Below are 25,036 nucleotides of genomic sequence, written 5' to 3' on the forward strand. Positions count from 1 at the left end.
CTTGGTCTGGGTGGAAATGGATCAAGCTGAGAGGAAAGGAGATGTCTCATCAAGAATGAAACAGCTATTTGTTTTATGCAAATAAGGGACGAGACGAGCAGGCCGTTCAGCTGATGGTAATTGATAAGCGCTGCCCATTACAATGCAGTGCCGTTCAGGATTCTTGAAAAACCCAAAAATTCTGAGCGGGGCACTACAATTCTGCTCGACACCTTGAGACATAAGATGTTAAGTCTCATTTGCCTAGTAATTTCACTAGCTACGGCGCCCTGCAGACCGAAAAACAGTAATGTTTACACATAACTGCTTCACGGCAGAAATAGGCGCCGTTGTGGTACCCATAATCTAGCCGGCATCCTGTGCAAAGGAACCCCCCACTGTTAAAACCTCTTAGAATTGTCTACCGCGTCCAGCGATCAAGCAGCGCGGCAGAGCGGATATAGTTTAAATCTCCGCTATATACAGCTTACATCTCCTCTCCGCTTCGTGGGTTATCTTCTCCCTTCTCCTCTCCTCTCCGTTGTGGTGGATACCGGGCCTTATTTACGGCGACCGAGACGAGGGCGTTGACCTTATCGCCGCGCTCACGGAAGACACTATTGTTGTAAATTTTCACAGGAAAATCCTTGAAATGTATTCGTTGTTTGTAATCAACTGTAGTTTACACAGTATGGATTATAAATTGGGAAGTTCCGTGTTTCAATATAGGTTATTGGTAGCAAACATTTGCATATATACAAATTTAATTTGTAACCAAAATTTATGAACTATGCGTGACTCGAATCCGCGACCATTTTCGGGTTCCATCCGAGCGCTCTTACTCACTGAGTGAACCATTCGAGTGACGCATGGTTCGTAAATCTTGGTATGTCTTGTTCAACTCTCAAGTTGAGGCTTCATCTACAGGATCTACTGTTGATAACCTGCTCAACCTCAATATTTGCATATTAGTAAATTGACTTGAGATGTCGTTCTTTCATATGGTATATATGTGCATATAATAATTTAATATAATTTAAAAATCTTAGTTTTTTTTTAAATAATCCGGCAAGGCTCCTGTGATCGCACGTGCGTGAGAGCGTGTCCTACATTTAAATATAAATAATTAGTTATTTTTAAAAGGAAGGAACATTGGAATACGAAAAAAAATAATTTTTAAAAGGATGGAACATTGGAATTTGAAAAAAATAAGTACTTACCTAGCCATAAACCATCTAGGATAAATTTCGCATCGAATGGTCGTAGTTTCATATCGATACGATCAGTGGTTTAGGTGTGATTGAGCATCTAACAAAGACCATTTTCATTATATATATAGATTCAATGGCTAAAATGTAATAAAGCCGTCATTCAATTTGAAAACAAAGCAGAAATAGGTTCATGTTTGCTGTGGAATAGTTTGGTAATGTTTGGTCTAAATTGCATCATCTATAATGTATCTCTGTCTTTCTTTTATCACAATAATACGGTTATACTGTTCTAATATGTACTAACTTATTACAAGCTAATTTTGTAGAGTTTTTTGAATCTATATTTCATGTCAAATGTATTTCCCACATTTCACACTCTTTCTAATACTGTACATTAAATTTTAATCTGAACTCTTTACTAAACAACCAAAAACCATAAAAATTCGGTTAAAGAGAGAACCTAAATAAAAGTTCTCTATGTCTCTATCTTTTAAAAAAATTTTTTTTGGTTTCCAAGCGTTGCGCAGCTAGATAAAAGGCATTTTTTTTTTTTCAAAATTGATTTCTTGATGTCATTTCTAATATTCTAGACACTACTAGCGCTTCGGAAACAAATGGACAACTGAGAGAGAACAAGGGGCGCAAGAAACTCTTCCAGCATTTTTTTGTGCTCTTTTTAATCAAATAAACAAAATTATTCTGTCAATGTTATTGCTATAAAATAATCATAATCCAGTCCCAGGCTGTCGGATCGTTTACATATTCGGCTGTGGAGTTGTAGGTTTGACGACAGAGCCGTTTTTTAATAAAACATTTAAATTGATTTATATTTAATGCCTGAACAGTGGCTGGGTATAAGTACAACTATGTACAATGAGAATCAGTTTTGAACATAGCATTTTCCTTATTTTTCACAAGCGACTGTGATAACTGTATAGATAAGTCGCGTTGGAGAGCGTAGCGGCCGCGGGCGGACACCTGTCGGATCACGCGGTGACCACGTGCTGGTATAGTACGGCACTCGTGCGACGTGACTCGAGACACCAAAGAGTATGTAAATACTATCTACGTAATAAGAGACTGCCTGAGTAAAAATTGATCATATATTTTATTTTATACTATCGAGATCTGTCTGACTATACAGGTGCATTTATATACAACGCTATATGTTGAATTGAAGCTGAGTCAAAAGCAGTTTCAAAGCAATTTTTAACAAAATTGTCATTACAAAAGCGCGACAAACATAATTACTATTCCATTGTCATTGGTGCTTGATAAATGTGCAAAGTTTCACTTCAATCGGACGCTTCAAAGTGGGTGAATTACGTTTCATAGATAGGTATTAAGCTACTAAAATCGTGTTTTTAGATAAGTATTTTCTTTGATCAAAAATTAACTAACACCTGGGATCTAATCTCTAAATTAAAACCCACAACTACACATACCAAAAACAAGAGGACACATAATATATATTATACAATTCAGTAAATTTTTCCAAAAACCACCAGTCTACAGCAAATACCACTATATAGGCAATAAATGGCGCTAAACTTCATAATGACAACTATGTCAAATTGACTCATTTCATCTGCAGTCCCCCTGAAAACGAGATCTGGAAACGTCTGGTTAAATAAAATAAAAATAATGTACCTTTTGCGCAAATTACCTTCACGCGTTTTAATTTTTAAAAGTGTTTTATTTAATTAGTTTAATCTTATTTAATTCACATTTCTTACAACAATAATAAATCCGAGAATGATGAATTACAAGATAAAAAATGTTATATGTTCAATATGGTAATATGTTAATAACACTTGTAATTGTGGCCATAAAATATCATATTTAATAGCGTGTCGTTAGCGTATGCAATGAATGCATCGCCCTTATGCAGACAAGATCCTGTTTACTTTTTATCAGAGAGTATGTGGTATCGTTAACATAGTCCTCTGTGTTACTCAGTGTGATATCCTTGGGCCTTTGTTTTATATTGAGCGTAGTATTAGCTGCGTTCAGTGTTTACGTAACTGTTAGCCTGGTTATCAAGGATACTATATGTATTGTATTTTATATATATCAAGGCTGAAGGAGATTAGAAAATAATTGATAGAAGATAGATAGATCGATACTAGGTAGATACATTTTTAGGTAAACAATTCAACCCTTATGTCGTCAGAAGAGGTAAGAGTCACGCGATAGAAAGAGACGCAACTTCTTGGTGAATAAAAATGTAGGTTAGTAGCGCTGTACGATCTGAATTACACCTAATTGTCTGACCGCAAGAGTCCCTATTTCTTTAATTGATTGTGTGACACTTCCGTACTTGTATACAACAACTTGTATATTCTTTGACAACAGTGAGAAAATATTTAACGCCCTTACTTATGTATGGCAGGAAGCTTATAAGCTAAAACACCAGACGTCAGTTTATAAAAATAAAATAAAAATCTTTATTAGTTTTTTACACAGTCTTATTATCAAATAGAGACAAGAACGTCCTTTTAAGCATATAAAGAATTATTTTGCCAGGAGGCTCTGCTCTTTCTTAGCCTTCAAGTTAAATAAATTATTCCTAAATAGTCTTATTATAAATTCAACGTAAAAATCAAATTATGTTTCGCTAAGATTGAAAATTGGTCATTAATATTTTTTTGGAATAGAGGCGGCTGATGTCCTTGCACCAGTTCTTCTCAGGTCTGCGGTAGTTCCTTCAATAAGTAATTTTAAAGTCTTCATCATCAGCCGGAAGAAGTCCACTGCTGGACAAAGGACTCCCCTAACGATCTTCTATAACGTAACTTATATTAGGAATATGTTATTCCGGCTTATAGTCCGTGTTGTAATAATTAATTTATTAATAATTTCAAACACTAAATATATATATTCTATATTTTAGTATAGTATATATTATGCGTGTGTATATTTTTAACACTTTTCTTACCCTTTTAATGTACTGTCTTTCTCTTTTATTTTATTACGAATGGTTGCCTGGAGGAGATCACTATATAGCGACAAGGCCGCTATACATATATGATGTTATTATGTATGTTAGTTGTTAAGTTATATTTTGTTAATGTGGTGTCAAAAAGGTGTAATAAATAAAAATAAACACACATAAAACGTTAAGAGCCGTTTAAGCGTCGAGCACCGAACTTGTACTTTGAACTCTATAATTAGCTAATGCAATGAGGATTAACAACAGCGCCTACTGGAATCGGCTGCCGCCCGCACCACGTCGTCGCGCACACAAATAGCGGTGACCTCATGTTCCACGCGATACTGCCTCTTGATAACAGCGAAGCCGATATGCAATGAATCGTGCTCCAAGTGATGACACTCCACGATACTTAGAAATACTGTAAAGTCCGCGGGACACTGCTGAAGTGGTGCACTATTTTTTTATGACGGGGACGAGACAGCCGGGTCTCTCAGCTGATGGCAATTGAAACCCTTTCAAATTCAAATATTTTTTATTCAAAATAGGATGTGACATCACTTATTGAAAGTCAAACACTACCACCCATTCCAAAGAGAATGCCTCAGACCTGAGAAGAATGGGCGCAACAAACTCAGCGGGCTTTTTTTTTCAATAATAATATTGTACAATTAAACTTATTATTTAATAGCCTGAGGGCGGTCACTCCATTCCCAATCTGTAGAATTATTAAGAAAGTCATTTATGCTCTCGTAACCTTTACCGCACAAACATTTTAATAATTCTTTTGAATAACGTAATACTTTTGTTTTGAACATTGTCTGGGATCTTGTTGTAAAAGCATATAATAAATATACCTACTTTTTTAACATCAGCAATACTTCCATAATTGTTTTCTATTAGAAACTCTACTACTGGATACAAAATTGGCCTCATTAATGGTTCATATTGAAGAGTTAAAGTCAGAATATCAAAACCTAAAGGAAAAAATAAACCCAAAAACTCTGAGCGGCACTACGATTGTTAAGTCTCATTTGCGAAGTAATTTCACTAGCTACGGCGCGCTTCAGACCGAAACACAATAATGCTTACACATTACTGATTCACGGCAGAAATATCTCAGATTTATCTTCTAGGTGGTGTAAGTCATGTATTGTTACTAAAGAAGGTTAATAAAAAAATACTTCAATCGTTAAATACATTTAATCATTCACAAAATAAGCGAATTAAAAGAATTGATGTGAATTTTACAAAGTATTTAAATTTTGCTCTAGTTTGGGATCTTTTAGAAAATGCATGCGTAATCTACATCCCCAAAATTTTATTGGTTTGAATAAATATTTCCCTACCTTTGATTTTGGCGGGAAATAATAGTGCAATTGTATCGTCAAGTAAATTATAGTCTTCTGAATTATATTCAGGTAAGCTTCACGCCTCCCGAAGTTTATTTGATTTTTTTGTAGAATTTGTTTTGCAAATATGATTCGGTCATATACGAAATGTTGAAACTGTGTAATTGGAATAGTAAATGCCGTGACCAGCTAGCGTATGTATATAAGCTGCACAGGCTCAGACAGAAATAATTTAAGTAATTATTATAATTTCTCGGAGATCCAGCCTTCCGGACCAGTTGCTTCTCTGTCCTCCTAACACAGTAGCATACTCCTGGCACAATGCTGTTGCGTGGCAGTTTTGCCTATCGAATTCGAATTACACAAAAGAGAAATATCTACGTATGGTTCTAGATTGTGTTAAAAATATCCAGGTATATATTATAATATGATATGTATATAATGGCTATAAAAGAATATGTACCTAGTTTATTTAAGAAGTCCTAGCAGTAACAAATACTTGTGTAGATGCATTTACCAAACTTAAGCACCTATGTAGACTTCTTCTTAATGTTTGTACCTAATGGTTGTGATGTATAATGTTGTGTAGTAGGTATTATGAGTATGTAGTAACTTGTACGTGTTTTTTTTTGTATAATACGTTTTCTATTGAGACAAAATACAATATATGTATTGTATTGTGAAAGACTTCTGTGACAAGATAATATATATTTCGTTGGCAATATTTAAATAGACAGCCGCTGGGTTAACTTAATTCAAAACGAACTAAAATATTAATATATCTATAACCTAACCCAGTATTATTCGTATTTATATGTTATTAATAATTATTTCGAATGTTTTGTTTTATAAATATAATAAACTATTAAATATATTTCACGTAGAATTTTCCTTGTGTCTTATTAGTCGCTCGAAGTTATTGGCGTCGTTTTAGTTTTAAACCGTAGTAAGTCCTTATTTAAACGTCTTTCGGTGTAAATCCCTATAAGGCTCTCACTGCTAGCCTCGCCCACGGATCCTCAGACGACCTCCTCACCGCGACCAGCAAGGTCCAAACTTGTTTGGCACTATTTGGAGTCAATATTACGTCGCCGACACAAATACGTAGAAGTGACATGCGAAATGTTTATCAATAAGATTTGTGCTCGATTAATATGAAATCTTATCGTCGCGAAAATACTATTCACCTTTTACGAGTACTTCTGAGTTCTGACGTGTTGTTTTCAATCTGATTAGTGATAAAACAGCACCGTGCGATGCGAAATGATGCGAAATATTTCCGGAGTTAGAGGAGCGTTCTATAAATATATGATTGGACGGTCGTGGGCGAAGATTTCGGGCGAGGGCGCAGACGGCGGTGGGGAAAGGCAGTAGCGCGCGATTCGCCGCGGCCGGCCGCCGTACGCCGCACGCGCGCAACGAACGAACGACCCGCTAACCCGCGACGAATACATTGCGATAAACCGCGGTTAAAACGATACCGATCCGCCCCTTAACTCGAAATATTCAAACAACATCGATCGGCTTAAAAATATCTATATTTTGCGAGGGCGGATTTTAACGAACAAATCGACTAACTAATTCGAACTGTAGGAAGGTGTCGTGTCGCAAAAAGCGCAACACAATAGAGTAAGCGTCTAATAATAAACGTGGTTGAGTTAGCACTTGGTACCGACAGCGACCGTCACCATGCAGAACATTGATCCGCTGGAGTTCGCCAATATGCTCGCCACCGAGCTATGGTGCCAACAGGTATGGTACACAACCACTAATTGTCTCAATTATACATGATCAAGTTTGTTTTCAAGTGATAACCCTTATTTCTGGGATTCTGGGGTACGAGCGCTCTTTCCAACTGAAACAACCGTTCAAGTGATGTATCGTCATAAAATCTTGTACACAAATTGTTGAACAAATTCAACTGTTTGTTGTGGCTTCATCTACGGGCTACTTTACAGTTGATAACTTGCTCAACCCCAATATTTGTATATAAGGAAATTGACTTGAGATGTCGCTCTTGTTAATCTAAACAATATATGAACAAAAATGCAATTTTACGAAGAGATAAAATTCAGTTTTCCACACATTGCGTATTATCACGCCCTTCTGCCTTAAAGGTTTTACTACCTATTCCCATATTTGATAATAAACAAATTATGTAAAACTAACTGACTATGTAAACTAGCTGACCCAGCAAACGTCGTATTGCCATAATATAACATATTAAAAAAAAACAATTATAGCATTTTGTTGCAACCGATTCTCAGACCTACCAAATATATCGTACTACAATTATTGTATTCGATTCCCATCTTGCAACCCTATATCGGTTTGGTGGATGGAACAGAATAATATAAAAATCGTGATACAAAAATAGTTGTAGATCGTAGAAGCGCGAAAATTTAAATTTGTATGTATTTCTCAATACTGAATCATAATAAAATAAAAAAAAAAAAATTTTGGGGTACCCTTACCCTTACTCTACCCTTAACATTTAGGGGGATGAAAAATAGATAGTAGCCGATACTCAGACCTACTGAATATGCATATAAAATTGTGACACGAGAATTTTATATATAAGATTATATTGGATGCTTTGTACTTTCTAAAATACTTGCTACGTATTAACTGTACTATTTTAATGATGACATTATTTCCATTTAATATCTAACCTGACCATCAATTGTGAAGATAGAAAGATATCCTACAATCCTCGATCGTCTATACACCTATCAAAGATACAATTAACTAATTGACCAATTAGTTAATATTAGTCAGAAATCATTAAGCGCTACTTAATGATCGATGCCGATCTTCTGTTCCTAATATTTGTTATATTTTGTGAACGTGCCCAAAGCCGCTTAACTATTGGTAATTAAGATATCATACCTGTTGTCATTAATAGTGATGTCATTTAAAGTAATTATATATCCCAGTTCTGTGGACTAGTGCTGTTCGTAAAGTCTGTCAGTTCGTGTGCTAGTACAGACTTGTATCCATTGGATCAATCTTATATTTAATTCGTTATTCTAAAGTACTGGCACGGAAGAGTGTCGTAAGTGTTAGTCTTTGAAGAATATAGGAGGAGATAAACTAACTTCCCAATAAACCACATTGCATCGTCGTTGCAAGTAATTACTTAAATAGTATAGGCATTTTGTGAAGTTACTGCTCTACAGTAATAATGTGGGTACAGTACAGGAGACCTAGTATAGGTCATACTCCCACTTCAAACTAATCTCTAATACAGTGTAAGTCAATTATACCAGGCCCCTTTAGCACAGGAAGCCGGCTAGATTATGGGTACGCCGTGCCTATGTGTTTAGGTCTGAAGGGCGCCGTAGCTAGAGAAATTACTGCTCAAATGAGATTTAACATCTTATGCCTCAAAGTGACGAGCGCACTTGTATTGCTGCTCAGAATTTTTCGGTTTTTCAATAATCCTGAGCGGCTCTGCATTGTATTGGGCAGGGCGTATCAATTGCCATCAGCTGAACGTCCTGCTCGTCTCATTCCAAACTGTCATAAAAATACATCTAGTCTTGCGGATGTCAAGTTCCCTAGGTGTTACGAGAAAGTATGGACTGTGTAAATCACTAACCATGGTGTCTTCTTCTTTATTCAATAGAACTAAATTAGGCCTAAAGCAATTATTTCCAATTTAATCTTCATTGCTATCCATCCCCATATTTAATACTAGCGGACCCAACAGACGTTGTTCTGTTATAAAAAAATTCCTGCGGATGGAATTTCTTTAAATCCGTTCTTAGCTGATCTCTACTCGGCGAAAGGAATATTTCTACCAAATTTCAAGTCTCTACGCCTTATGGTTCCAGAGATATCGTGATGAGTGACTATATACGTGGAAATCTCTTGTATATAATATATAGATTACGTTTATTTTCTCAATAGAAGCGAAGTATACGTGAAAGATTTACGAGCTCTTTCTTTCAAACTCTAATGGATCATCCGAACGCACATGTCAAACCGTATTATAGTTTCTATAAATATTTGTAAACACACTTTCTCTATGCATCCTTTAAAGCCGATGATCCTTCAGTGCGTTTAAGCGTTGTTTATGTTGTGTCCATGTTATTGTAACAATCACATTTTGTTGATAAAGCTTGGAATGTGGAAGTTGTATCAATATAAAACACTGCATGCCGACATTGCATAATTATTATAATACAAGTAATGCCCCGCGGTTTCACTCGCTTAGATACCGATCTCGTGTTAGTGGCAAATCTACTAAGTCGGACTATAAATTTTAGTTTTATTTTACTAAATTATTATTCTCTTTAGATTGACATTTTTAAACTCGTTATATCTTTTAAATGGAATGTCCGATTTTAATCATTTAAAAAGTATTTTAGAGGTATTTTTATATTGCAATATTTTATATTTAATGGAATAAGGCATAATACAGAGGTATGAATAATATGGTTTGATTATTGTCGGCTTGAACTTTTAAAATGTAAAAAAGTAGTTATAGTGACATAAACACAGAGTAGTTGGACATATTATGGTTCCGCGGACTTTTTTGTAGATATTTATACGAAAATTTATTGAAGTAGGCGTTAGTTTGCGGAAATCCATAATTATATAAATGATTTGAGTTTTCTTTAGTGTCAATTCCGCCAATATATATTGTCTTTAAACAATTCGACACGTGATTCGCGTCTACACGAGGCATTCTCAGGACGTGTTGTCTCGCCAAAATAGAGAATCTCATGCCAGATTTTGGCGTGTGCACGTGTCGACTTGTTTAAAGACAAATATTGGCGGAATTAACACTAAAGAAAACTCAAATCATTTGTATGATATTGATACGTTCTATAAGATGCACATATCTAATGGTGAAATAATTTTTGAAATCGGTCCAGTAGTTTTTGTGTGAAAACATTACAAATATACATACAAAAACACAAATGTTTCCTCTTTTATATATTGGCTTATATTATTCTATCGAAACGATATTTTGTTTCGTCAGTAATATGTACTTGGATTCAAGCGGTTTGTCTCGCGTGGGCTGAGACTATAATATTGTGTAACGAAATTATTAAGAAGCTCATGGGCCTTGCATAAATCATGAACATTTGATTCTTTACATAAGTATATCCATGAAATTCGCGTGTTGCTGTGGATTTGGTTATACTATAGTAAATTATTATTTAGGCGTTTAGAGTAATTTTACTCCCACATCAAAGGCAGTCATAGTCCATTTTATAACAGTAATTTAGCATGAAATATTTGAAAATGGGATAAGCCAGTGGGAGGCTCTTTTGCACTGATGCCGGCTACATTATGGGTACCACAAGTACGCCTATTTCTGGCGTGAAGCAGTAATGTGTACGAATTACTATGTTTTGGTCTGAAGGGCGCCGTAGCTAGTGAAATTACTGGGCAAATGAGACTTGACATCTTATGTCCCAAGGTGACGAGTGCGGTTGTAGTGTCGCTCAGAATTTTCGTTTTTTTAAATAATCCTGAGCGGCACTGCATTGAAATGGGCCGGGAGTATCAATTACCATCAGCTGAAAGTGCTGCTCGTAAATACGAGGGCGATAAAATTATCGCCCTTATTTTCATTCATGTCACTTTTAAATCAACAATCAAAAGTTACCTTTACGTGCTGACGACAGCTACCTGCACACGTTAATATGATATGGTTCTCTCCCTGTTTCAACGTACTGGGCTATAGAAACCACTTTAATTCTTAAGGTCGGAACAGACAAATCATCTACTATCCGTAAGCCTATGCACAGTTTGCATGCGAGCTACCTGGTGTGGTGAGGGTACCTGGGTGTGTAAGTCATTAGGCAAGTCATCAAATGTTTCAAAGTTTCATTCTCAGCAGAAATTGGAATTTTAACATATGGGGCCCTATATTGTAGGGGGTGGGGCGTATCACTTACCATAAGATGAAGTCTTGTTCGCCTCCACACTTCACCAGATATCTCCCTCTCATATAAACAAACTTAACTATCTTAGTGATCGGACAGCCTGGGATATGATTATTTTATTGACAGAGCAATATTGTATATTTTTATTAAAAAGAGCGCAAAAAAACGAATGCTGGCAGAGTTTCTTAGGCCGTTGCTTCTCTCTCAGAGCGCTATTTGTTTCCGAAGCGGAGGTAGTACTTAGTATATTAGACATGCCACCAAAAAGGATTCTAAAGGAATCAATTTTGAAAAAATAAATGCCTTTTAACCTAATAAGTGATTCTTTATTCCAGTTGGCAAACCTCGAAGGCCTCCAGTCGGGGGTCCCAACTCGCACGACGGCGACCATCACTCCAACCCAGTTGCGTAACTTCGAGCAGACTTACATCGAGTTGAACAACTGCCACAGCGACCAGGCGAACCACGCAGGATTTGTACCACCATCAGTCACGCAGTCCAATTACGGTAACAATAAAGATATGCTTATTATGTACTTTTTGTAAATCATTTTTTTTTATAAAAGAGGACACCTGGTGTTAAGTAATCACCGCCGCCCACATTCTCTTGCAGCACCAGTGGAATAAATAACAGGAGCGTTGACGGCCTTTAAGTAAGGTTTACGCACTTTTTTGAAGGAACCCATGTCGTATCAAATTCAAATATTTTTATTCAAAATAGGATTCATAATCCCTTATTGAACGTCAAAAACTACCACCCATTCAAAATAGACTGCCTCAGACCTGAGAAGAACGGGCGCAAGAAACTCAGCGGGACCTTATCGTCCCGGAAACGCCGAACAAGGAAGCTTATCCCACAGCTTTGTGGTACGTGGATAACAATTCCATGAAAACCGCACTTTGGAGGAACACATTTCAGCATTACAATCCAATGGAATATAAAAATTCTGCTGAAATGTTTGAAATGAGGATCAGGAAAACAGATGCTTTAATCTTATTTTAACCATGCACTCCAGATATGGATTATGTGTTATTAAAGATAACTAACTAATCGCTAAAAGCCGTTTATTTATAATATATTTGTGTGTTTATAATGGCAAAATACAATCTTACGCTTGATTGCAAGATTTTAAAACATGTAAAATGTCTTCCGCTCAAGATATCTCACTTAATTTGTTAGTTGATTCAAATGTTAATTGCGCGAAATCCGACATGAGACCGGTTTCCGTTTCATTTGCCAATACAAAACCTGTTTCTATTACACGTCTATAAACCGCATTTAATGTTGTTTTTTGTGTTTTCAGGCATACTGAATCCGGTGGGCTACTGCGATTCGGGTCCGACGACACTCCATGTGTCGCCGGGCCCGTTCTCAGCAAGCGGAGACAGTAGCTGTAGCCCTGGCCCGCCAGCACCAAAACGTCGCAATATGGGCGGCAGAAGACCGACAAAAGCACCACAAGACATTTCACCAGAAGAAGAAGAACGCAGAAAGATCCGCCGCGAACGAAACAAAATGGCCGCCGCTCGGTGCAGAAAGCGAAGACTCGATCACACGAACGAGCTTCAGGAGGAGACGGAGAGGCTGGAAGAGAAGCAACAGCTGCTGCAGGACGAGATAAGGAAACTGAATCAAGATAGAGACCAACTGCAGGCCATATTACACAACCATCTACCGCTCTGTCGGTTGAGCAAGCGATCTGCGAGTCCAGACGACGTGAAGCCCTTTCAGGACACGTACGCGATAGACCTGCCTGATGACGGTGTGAGGGTAAAGGTGGAAGTAGTGGACCCGGTTCTCGGACTAGATAGCGATATCTTTACCTCGCCGGAACAAGACAGAAGGTGAGAATTATTAATTATTAGTTTTGAGTTGTTTGTATTCGATAAACTGCAGTGGAGGATTTGTTTTTACCTTAGATCATTGGACGTCTTGATAGACTCTGACACAGCTGTGCAAACGTCGAAAAAATTTACTTTAGAACTTACCCCTATTTTGAGTGTCATACAAATCGCGAGTGTAAGACGTAGCTTGTCACGCACACTAAACTAACATTGCTGGCCTGTTTTTATCGGTTGTCTAACAGTAAGAGACTATCTAGACGTATAAATTATTTAAGGTTTTTACAAAGATCTACATCCGCATGTTGCTTTTGTACTTTATCTATTCTATATAAAATATGATTGGCGATAAAATAATTATGGAAAACTAATGTTCAAGTCATTGTTAATATGATTGAAACAGTAATAACATCAACAGGTGAGAAGGGCACTATTGTAAAGATATCCCCCGACTCCATCAAAAGTATCCCATAGTTCTTTTTAGAAAGTTTATTGCGCCGTTTCTTCTCCGTCACATCGTCAATTATGATGTCTTTAGGATTTAATTCAATCCTACCTATTTACCCCTTAAATAGGGCAAGTAGATTATTTTTTTATGAAAATAAGGGACGAGACGAGCAGGACGTTCAGCTGATAGTAATTTATATGCCCTGCCCATGCATGCTGCACAATTCAGTGCCGGTTAGGATTCTTGAATAACACGAAAACTTTGAGGGGCACTACAACTGCGGACGTCACCTTGAGACATAAGATGTCAAGACTCATTTGCCTAGTAATTTCTATAGTTACAGCGCCCTTCAGAACGAAACACAGTAATGCTTAAATATTACTGCTTCACGGCAGAAATAGGAGCCGTTGTGGTACCCATAATCTAGCCGACATCCGGTGCAAATGAGCCACTAGTAAATTCCTCATTATTAACATCGCCTTCACCGTTTTTTTTTAATATAAGGAACGTGCAGGTCATCGTTAGTTTAAGTGATCACCGCCGCCCTTAATCTCATCGACACTTATCTTTCCAAAACCTACAGGCGGTCGCTCCTACTTCACGTTATTTTTCCGTCGTAATATGGTACAAATCCATTCGAGTACCGCCCATTCATGCTGTCGTCATAATACTGGCTGCCACTGAGACTTTTCTTGTCAAAAAGCCTATAGCTGCCTCTTGCGATACGCACATGGACCTAGGAAATTCAGTATTCTTATATCATCATCATCGTGTCAAATATATATATGTCAAAATAATGTCAATCATCAGTCGGAAGACGTCCACTGCTAGACAAAGGCCTGCCACAAAAATTTCCACTTATTTTTTTATTAATTATGTACGTAATAGGTGTAACTCAATTTGTTTGTTTTCAGAATAATGTTGTCGGCGGCGAACCTGGCGGTCGTGACGAGTGCGTCGATGACGTCACTGGACACGCCCCCCGCACAGACCGCCCACCCCTCAGTACCCAACCGACCTAACCGACCGAACTTCTTACAAGTGCCGCTCACGTTAACACCCGCACAGGTAATTATTACATATACCTACCTACGTTAAGATCACCGCACCCTACTGTCTCTGCGATCTTATTAACTTTTTGACATTTTTGAATCTACTACCTAGTTGACACCTTTCAAGATCCGTGTGAAAATTTGAAAAAAAAAGATGCTGTATATAGAACAGCATCTTTTTTCTTGGACAACTTTTTGCCAAAATAATATGCCACTATTGTCAAATGAGCATCATAGATTGCCACCGATATACTGCCATAAACAGTTTTATATCAATAAACGCAAGATGTCACTTCTTAAATACTTAAGTGACTTAAAAAAAAATAACAAAAACAACTGACTTCAAAAAATCCATTTAAAAACTATATCATAAACAATATAATGTAGTTACAATTATTGTTATTTTACAAATTTAAGACTTATATGGTTTTCTCATGGATGCCACTGTCGGGACTGGACCAAATTAATATGGGACCACAGGGGAATGGCAGCTTTCAATTAAAAAAGATCATCAAAGTCGGATCACCCAAGGTTCCTAGTTAAAAAACATTAAAAAAATACCGTTGAATCGAGAACCTCATCCTTTTTTGAAGTCGTTTAAAAATAGTGTATGAGTAATAGAACACATATGTGTTGAACATTATGTAATGTTTCCGTGTGTGTTCCAGATCCACAACAACAAAGCACTCGGCAAGCAGATCGTGGGCGTTGAGATCAGCACGCCGAGCAACGGCATTCCGTTCAACTTCGACAGTCTCATGGAGGGCGGCACGGGGCTCACCCCCGTGCACCCGCACCCGCACCCGTGCGCACACCCGCACCCGCACCCGCACCCGTGCGCGCAGCAACAGAGGGCCGCGCCAGACCTCGCCTCGCCCGACGCGCACGGCAGCCTCGTCTCCCTCTGAGCTCAGCTTGACGCCGCCTTTGTTCAACTCCTAGCTGAACTGTAGGTGGCGTTGCCATCGTTAAAGTATTCAAATTAAGAACACGATTGATCCATTACATTGAAATGGTTTCACTGCTGTCCTGTAGGTGGCGCTGTAATGCAAATAAAGTTGATAAGCAATTTGTCTATGATAAAGCCAGGGTGGCCTCGCCCAGTTACAGGCGAAGTAGATGTACAATATCTACAAAGAGAACACAATTTATAAAAAAAAAAATGTATTTATTGTCTATGGATTAGTCTGAGATGCCCGTCGACTTTCTTGTGGTACATTCAAAGTAACCTAAGTGCAGTTAAACTCGCTTCTCGCTATCTTATAGTACATATATTTATTTTCTATTTTCATAACCCTCTAATGTACATTGTATTTATGTATTTTGTCTATTCTTTTCTGTAACCTTTCTTGTCTATCTAATTATTTCTTCACCTACAGTGTCGCCTACTCGTAGCCGTCTAGATTCTAGAATATCATTAAAATTAAGAACACTCGAGTGTAGATTTGTCAATGCCTCGTTTTACCGAAACCTGTAACTAATTATTTAATATACATAATATACTTCATGTATCTAGCTCTAACTAGCTCCAACAATTTTGAGGTTGTTGTACGCAAAGAAACAATTTAGCAATTTCGTAATGGTTGTTTTGTAAACTTGATCCACTTTTTAAATAATAGTATTTTCTTCAAGACATGAAAGATTAAGCATTTTGAATAAACTTAAATCTATCTAAAGATATGTAGTTATTATTTCGTTTGACGTGCAATATTACGTCGCTTTTCCCGTAGTATTTATTACGACATTGTTCTTATTAATACAGTGTGTAGGCGGCTTACTGTGCCTTCAGCATCGCGTCTAACGTGAACACACGAACCTAGTTCGTCTTTCAAATTAACTATTGTGTTGTTCGTTACGGAATGTGTTGGTGCCTTTACGTGTCGACCAATCAAATGCCGTATTTCAAATAGGCTCATGTGATTGGTCAACACAACTTCTATGATACACACGTCCTAATTGAGACTATCGTTGCAATGGCGGCCTAATCCACAATTTTGTTGTGTTTGAGTTTAAATTGAATAAGAAATTATTTTTTTAAAAACAAATTTGTCAATAATAGTTCGAAGTTATAAATTTGTAATTGCTCGGGTTAAGCCACATTTGCTTCGATATGAGCTCGCGGAAATCCGTCTATATTTAATTTATATTTAAAATCGGGGGTTTGGAACACTTGCTCACTATATTCTTCGTATCTAGTTAAGATGTCGTCTACGTTGTCAATTCGAAGAGCTGTATAGCGTACTCAAAATATTTTTATACACGTATATCTGTGTTATTGTGATGTTGAATAAAACAGAGTTTTATTTGAGCATTTCGTGTTGTGGTTTATCTAGCGAGGCTAGAATAGTTTACGTAGCGGCCGGCACGTCTGTAAAGGGCCTTGTCAATCTTGTCATAATAATACTGTGCCATTCACAATCTACCCTCAGAAATACAATAAAAATTTAGTTAACCATAGTCTAACAGCAATATTACTTAAAATAATTTTAATTATATATAAATCTAGCTCAATGTTTAATACCGTTCCAATGGATTAGGTACTGGTAGAGTAAAAATTTTTATTGTAAGGTGTAAATGTGATATGTCCAGTGAGCAGGCTCCCTAAGGAGTCATATCGAGTTATGTTGCATTCATGCCTTTTGTTTAAAAATATTAATATATTTTATATTCACTATGTATACATAGACAATAGAGGGATGTATAGATATTATTTTAATTTATTTATGGCATGAGTGATATATTAAACGGAAACCATATAGAGTTAACGCAATAAATAGGCTTAAGTGCACTTAACAGTTATAACTATTTACGCATAAATTAGACCAAATTATTTTATGTGCTTTATGATATAGATTTAATTAAAGTGTAAGCCAAATATTGATTTTATTTTAATTTTTAGGCTAGGTATTGACCGCTGTTCCGAAAAGTATTAATATTGGTTAAGACGCGGATTATTGCGGAGTATTTATTTGAATTTGTCGACTCACAACGAATTATTAAGAGTGCCTTTTACAGTCAGTGCTTTAGGGTGAAAATAGTAAATGCCTGACGCATTTAGTATTTTATTTTTATTTTACAATGTGCCTGTTGTGAGCCGACGAAGAGTATGAAACCAATTGTGCGATTAATATTTAGACATTTTATAATAAAACATTTAAAACATTTTGCATAATATGAACATATAGGTTATTATTGTATATTTAGACGTTTTTGTAACGCCTTTCTAGATACTTTTGTATTTTTTCATGTAAATTAAGGAAATGTTAGCAAAGCAATATAATTGATAAATTGATACTACCAACACAATATGTAGTGACAGTATTTGTAGTTCTGAATCAGAAATATACACATGTTTACGTACACCTGACACAGTGGCTTTTATTTCATTTAATAATTCCTTTTCAAGCACATTATAATTAATAATTTTTAAACGCCCCCACGCATAAGGAGGGGGTAATAACTTGTCTGTCTGTCTGTAGCATCTACTGAACGAATGGACCGATTTTTTCGAAGTGAAAAGTGAAAAAGCGAGACGATAGAGACACAAACCGGTACAGGATTCAGCCGGTGAGAGAATGAGACAGACACATAAATTAATAAAATATAACGTGGGAGAAGATGAGATAGGAAGCATTATACAGTGTTTTGGTACCAGGCGATCATACTTGAAGAAGAGATTGTCTTATGTATGACGCGAGTATACCTAATATATTCTGACGTCATTCGCACGACGCGGACGACACCAGGAGAACATAAATGTCTTTCATAGCGGTTGAAATCATGTGTCAACCTAGCAACATGTACCAGGACGTCATATGTAGTTTAGAGGTTTATGCACAATGCACATCTTAAAATTATTATACTAGTGCTGACCCGTTGTTGTCATTGTTCGGTGTTGTTCGTGGTTTTCTTTGTGCTCCAAAGGCAAACTCCCACAGTTTGCTTGAGCGTTGTACGTGTGTGGTTGTGCGCGCATGCGTAGTACAAAGTTTGAGAAAAATCATCAATTTTGTAGAGATTTTTCATCATTTTTATAATAAAATTCTTCATTATTTTTGATAGTTTCTCTTCAACCACGTGCAATTCACATATGTTTTTATTATTAAAGCTAACGTGATCTTGAGGTGGTTCTTAGCTATAATTTATGAAGATCTGATTGGCGACATTAAATGAACACACGGACGAACTAACCTTAATCGTGAAAAAAAAAATTCTAAAAGTTAAAGTAAATAATTAAAATTTTGGAATTTTCAAACAAATTATATATTTCGGAAGCAAAATTTTATTCATCCCTTAATAGGTCGCATAAGACACGAACTAGGTGTCAATGCCTATGCTAGCTCGCAGCTACTAGATTTCTTACAGGTCGTTCCGAAATGTTATTATGGAAAATCGATTTATTTAGATTAATTAAGTATGTATTTTATTTCTGAATATACTTTTTAAGATTACGGTTAAGTTGTTCTACCCGTGTATTTATTTAATGTCTGTATATGGGTGACCTTACATTTGATATGCCCATTTACTAGCCGGTTAGATTGGTGACGTCACATCGTCGCTTTGGTACGGTGTGCAAAATAAGCATCACTAAATAATATCCAATATTCATATAATATTTATTGATGTAAAGGTGTTGTGTTGTGATGCTGATTATTATTATTATAATGATGAAAAATTTATGAAAGAATCTAGTTCTAAGTTAAAAGATAATTTATTTTACCGACAGAACTATTATAGCGACACAGAACTACAGAATTATTAATAACAAAAGTCAAAACGTAACAATGAAAACTTCAAAATCAGAGCAGTGATAGTGCACCAAAATATCACGACATGTACCTCTAACGGTAATGTAACCGCATCACGTTCGAGTATGTAATTTAGGGGCATCACGTTCCAGTGAGGTCCAGAGTTAATCTGACAATCTGACCAACTAGTTTGTTGGTGCCACTGATGATGGAATTCGAAGGTAGGAAACGAAATCCTGGATTGCCTATTAGTTAACACTTGTGTGGTGCACACTTGCAGCACCAGAGGAATAAACATAGATAGTATATACGTTTAGATAGAGCCTCTTTCTGTTAGGCAACGCATGACAACAGGCCAGGCTTAGATTAAGGATTGGTCTCAGCTGTGCTCCAAGTAGATACCGCAGGCGTAGTCGCAAAGTGCGGCAACTAATACTACACCCAAGTGGGCGTTCTCGAGCCAGTCTCGAAGAATGTGTGACGTTGATGTGCCACATGTTCTGTTAAACTTTGCTAATAATTCAAACTTAAATGCCGGGTTGCGCAGTAAAACCTTATTAAAATAATACATAACAAAAAATAAGAAAGACACTGGAATTACATAATCAGTAAGTATTTTGTATTTTATTAATTTCAATGTAAAATAACACGAAAAGTATGTTACAAAAGTATGTTAAAAAATCAAATAGTTACTGTAATAAAAATGCTATTGTTCTAAGGTAGTGCGGTATCTAGTTGGAGCGCAGCGGAGACCAATGCTTAATCTAAGAGGCCACGTTATATATTACTAGGTTATATTACATTTTTGTTTGAGTATTTCACAAAATAAACCTAGGTACAAATAAATAACATACACACCAACAGATTTAATTTATAACTTATTTATTTATTTTAGTAGGCACTTCAACATAATACATATTAATACATTTACAAATATAAAGTTAATTATTTTAGTTAAGTTCTAATATGCACACTTATATAAGAAATGCACAGCATTGACTCATAATATTATAAAGTAAGTGTTTTATTACTAATTACAAATAAAAGTAAATGTGAAAATTAATTTAAGTTCAAAAGCGCGTACACCCTCCTTAAAGGCCGGCAACGCTCTTATGATTCCTCTGGTGTTGCAAGAGAATGTGGGCGGCGGTGATCACTTAACACCAGGTGACCCGTACGCTCGTTTGTCCTCCTATTCCATAAAAAAAAGTTACAAGGTTGATATTCTGTTAGTTTTTAGTATGACTTAAAAGTGTGTTAGTACTTTATTCTTAAGTGGTAAGTATTTGCAAGCATTAGGCCAAGACAAAATAAGATAATAATTAGTGTGACGGTACAATATTTTCAGATTACTCTATATAGTGACCAGATGGATATTTCTCCGGCCTTGGGTTATGAACTTTGTTTTTACGTTTTTGCTTAAATGCCAGATGTATGTAGAAAAATATCTCAAAGATAGTGATCACGCTGCAACCAAGGCAGAGGCCGAACACACCTCCCAAATTTGCTGAAATGCAAAGACAAGAGTTATTTATGCAACTGTTGTATAATAAGGGGTGTTAAAACCCAAATGTAAGTTTATGACACGAGGTGGATGTGTGATAATAGTATCACGTCAGTGTTTAATACCTAATTACTAGACTATATTATGATTGTTTTATAGCGATAGAAATGACTGTACAATATTGTATACTTTTATTGAAAAGAGCTCAAAAAATAGAATGCTGGGAGAATTTCATGCGCCGCTTCTTCTCTCTCAGAACGCCATTTATTTCCGAAGCGGTAGTAGTATCTAGTATATTAGAAATGACATCAAAAATAATTCTAAAGGAATCAATTTTGAGAAAAAAGGGAGCGGCACTGCATTGTAATTGGCAGGGCGTATCAATGACCATAAGCTGAACGTCCTGGATTCTTGAAAACCCTAAAACTTCTGAGTGGCACTACAATTGCGCTCGTCACCGTTGAGAAGATGTTAAGTCTCATTTGCCCAGTAATTGCACTAGCTACGTTCGGCGCCCTACCGACCGAAACACAGTAATGTTCACACATTACTGCTTCACGGCATAAACAAGCGCCGTTGTGGTACCCATAATCTAGCCGGCTTCCTGTGCAAAGGAGCCTCCCTCTGGTTCGTCAACCCATGTTTATAATTGATGTTAGTCTTGACAGTTATTTGATTTGAGCCAAATTGCGACTTGTATCTATCTTTTCCTAAATCCTTAACGTCTTAAGAGTAGGTAAATAGTGTTCTGCCAACAAAAATTGTTCGTTCACGGAGTGTTGCAAAAAAAATGGTTGCCACGTTTGTCTCCAAAACCGGCCATGTTGCGACTATCCCTCTTGAGGGACAAAGAACGGTTAATGCAAAATGGTATGCTAGCATTTGTTTGCCACAGGTCATTTCTGAACTCCGTAAAGAGAACTGCAACCGCCGCATCAACCTCACGACAATGCGAGTTCTTACACCGCGCACAGAATAAAAGTTTTTAGAGCAAGAAAACATAGAATTATTAGACCATCCGCCGTACAGCCCTGATCTTAGCCCTAATGATTTCTATACTTTCCCTAAAATAAAGAATAAATTCCGTGGCTAGAGATTTTCATCACCTGAAGAAGCTGTGGACGCCTACAAAACGGCTATTTTCAAGACCCCAACTTCCAAATGGAATGGTTGCTTCAATGATTGGTTGCATCGAATGGAAAAATGTGTCAAATTTCGCGTAGAATACTTCGAAAAGCAATACATTTTTAAATAGTAATGTTGTGTCACTTCCTTGATTCCCGAAATTTTCAGTGCCGCCCTCGTAAAGGTTCTAAAACAGTTAGCTTATTGCCAACACTAAAACACCCAATGTTTACATCATCCAAACGAGTGTTGTACTGGAATTCAGTACAACATTATATCACCAGTTTTCATAATAACACTCCTTTTGATGATATTATGGTTACTAGGACTGGCTTTTTTAATGTGAGCAGGAAGCGTAACTGTTTCAGAATCTTATTAGATTCAAATTATGGGTAAATAGAGTCTTGTATGCAACTGTTGATAAAAGGCATAAAAGGCATTATATATTATTTGTTCCTGCACTGCTAAAACTTATTTAATATTCTAATCAATACGTCTTAAAGACACCATAGCTTATAGCATGGGTACCAACCCACACATCCATTCTCATCGGAACACATGTATGAGACCTCTGATATAGCATACGTACCTGCATCTTACGTACGGAACCTGTTGTACCTTGGCACTATGTGTACCTAGGCCACTATTTAGGCTCGTTTCGAAAACTACCGCGATGTTTAATTGTATTGTCTAGTGTATTCTATACGATCACTACTGACTATACAATGTGAATGTAGTCGCTTATCGCCATTAAGCCGGTATAACACTAGAGTTATTGGAGTTAAAAAGGTTTTTGGGAAAAAAAGTAATTATTTTGAATATACATACTTTAAAGTCTGATAGTTTTAAAAGTTTTATAATAGTCACTGAACTTTTGTATACCGTTGGTTCTTTTCTTTAACTAGTATTAAAACAATAATACAGTTACAAGATAAGTAGCCTCAAATTGTTATAAATCTACCATTTGTTGAAGTGTGAGTAGTGTTGTACCCCGGTTACTGTCAATCAGCTGTACCTTGGTCAGTATCCCAGGTACATTTAGATGTTGTTTCTACATACTAGTAACATATGGAACTACTAGACACGTCACTTTTCGGGCCTATCAAGATTTATTTTAACACAGCGACTAACAAGGTAAGGTCTTCAGTTTACCGGGGAAACCATTAACTATTTCCATAACAAAAGTTTATTAAACTTAATTTTGTTATTTTAAAAGTTATTTTCTTTAAAGATATTGTCTCACAAGAAAAAAGAAACTATGAATATCATTTTGATTTTGTTCAGAATTTGTGAGTTATGTTTTGTTAAATATGTTATTTAAACGAATAAATCGGTTTTCGTTAAGAATAGTTATATTTTCACAAAATTACCCCCAATTCCTCAATGCGTCCTAGGTACACCATAGTACTGGCCTAGTTACATAGGGTATGTTGTACCTTGGCCATCAATCCCTTTTTTAGTTTTTATTATAAAACACATGTAAGTACGAAATATATATTTTTCATGTTTTGGTGTCAAATAAATAATATAGATATATAATTAACTGTCCTAGGCACAACAGGTTCTCCTATAATATATTCATCACTATTCTAATATTATAAATAATACATAATTGAACAAGTACCAAAGAAGTTGATGAGTGACATTACTGTCTCCTGTTTCTGAATCACGTACACGGACTTCGGCATGAAGAAGTGCATTATGGACGAGCTCTTGTTGAAGGTCATATTGCCACTAAAACAATGGAATATAATATGTTGATTTAAAAAAATATAATCAATTAATTTTATATCTACATAGGTATCTTTAGGAAAGTCATTTATGTTATAGCAATTCCGCCGTATTTCACCTTCGCACGACACGCCACAAATTAGGATATCATCCCCAATATCTGGATGTGTTGCGGTCCTCCACAGTGCGGTTTTCAAGTAGCTTTCTTACAACAACCGGGACGATACAACAACGCTCCTGTGATTCCTCTGGTGTTTCGAGAGAATGTGGGCGGCGGTGACCACTTAACTCCAGGTGCCACCGTACGCTCGTTTGTCCTCCTTTTCGTTAAAAAAAAAGTAAGCCCTTACATTTAGAATTTGATTTGTACATTTCCTGGGATACATAAAAGCATAATACCTAGGTAACAATGAAAATGTTTAGAAAATGAAAAAGGGCTTAATGTAGGTTGCCAATACTTTTATTGTTTTTCGAAGTAATCTCCATTCCTCTCTACACATCGTTGCATTCGATGGAACCACTGAGAAAAGCAGTGGGCCCATTCTTCCTTAGGGGTCTCTTCTATGGCATTTTCGTACGCTTTCACCGCATCTTCAGGGCTCATAAAGCGAATACCTCGAATTTTATCTTCAGTTCTTGGGAATAAATAAAAGTCGCAGGGCGCCAGGTCAGGACTGTATGGCGGATGACTCATTATCTCGACACCCGTCAGTCAAATATTCAACAGTCAGTTTTGTGGAGTGCGCTGAAGCATTGTCGTGGTGAAGGAGGACCTGAGGACTGCTTCGGGGCGCTGCTGTCGAATTTTTTCCAATCGGTTTTTTATTATATTTTATAATTTATCGGTTGCACTGCCTCATAACAATATACAATAGGATTTTGTGGCCGTTTGATATTCGCCATTTTGGCGCTGTTGGCTATAGCGAGAGTCTGCGGTACTAAAACCAGTATTAACCTTAGCTAAACAATACCTACTATGAAAATAACTAAAGTAAAATCATACCAATGTGCTTTCCAAAGCGTATTCGATTTTTAATAAGATTCCAGTACAAAAACTGACCCGTATATTATTATTATTAATTAGGTGTTGTCCTCGTCACATATAAAGTATATCGATCTAGTTTCATCCACTGTAACTACATCACCAATTGATAATTTTATTATAAACAACTAATTACCACCTACTATAAAAAGTCGAAACAAAAACTCA

At 36.5% G+C, this 25,036-nt stretch overlaps 1 protein-coding gene across 3 annotated transcripts in view; it reads left to right on the forward strand.

Annotated features, from left to right (window-relative positions):
- LOC126970250 (transcription factor kayak) overlaps positions 1-18,085 on the forward strand; it is a 60,821-nt gene extending 42,736 nt beyond the window's left edge. For 2 of the 3 annotated variants that reach the window (XM_050816069.1, XM_050816070.1), the window contains exons 2-5: positions 11,713-11,884; positions 12,681-13,221; positions 14,581-14,734; positions 15,387-18,085. In XM_050816069.1, coding sequence (XP_050672026.1) covers positions 11,713-11,884; positions 12,681-13,221; positions 14,581-14,734; positions 15,387-15,626 — 1,107 coding nt within the window. In that variant the 3' untranslated portion in view covers positions 15,627-18,085. Of the gene's footprint in view, positions 1-6,840; positions 7,227-11,712; positions 11,885-12,680; positions 13,222-14,580; positions 14,735-15,386 lie in introns of those variants that run through there. The other variant, XM_050816071.1, reaches the window with a different exon arrangement.
- Positions 18,086-25,036: the final 6,951 nt, after the last annotated feature.

This window comes from Leptidea sinapis, chromosome 20, assembly GCF_905404315.1.
Source record: "Leptidea sinapis chromosome 20, ilLepSina1.1, whole genome shotgun sequence".
NCBI lineage: Eukaryota > Metazoa > Arthropoda > Insecta > Lepidoptera > Pieridae > Leptidea > Leptidea sinapis.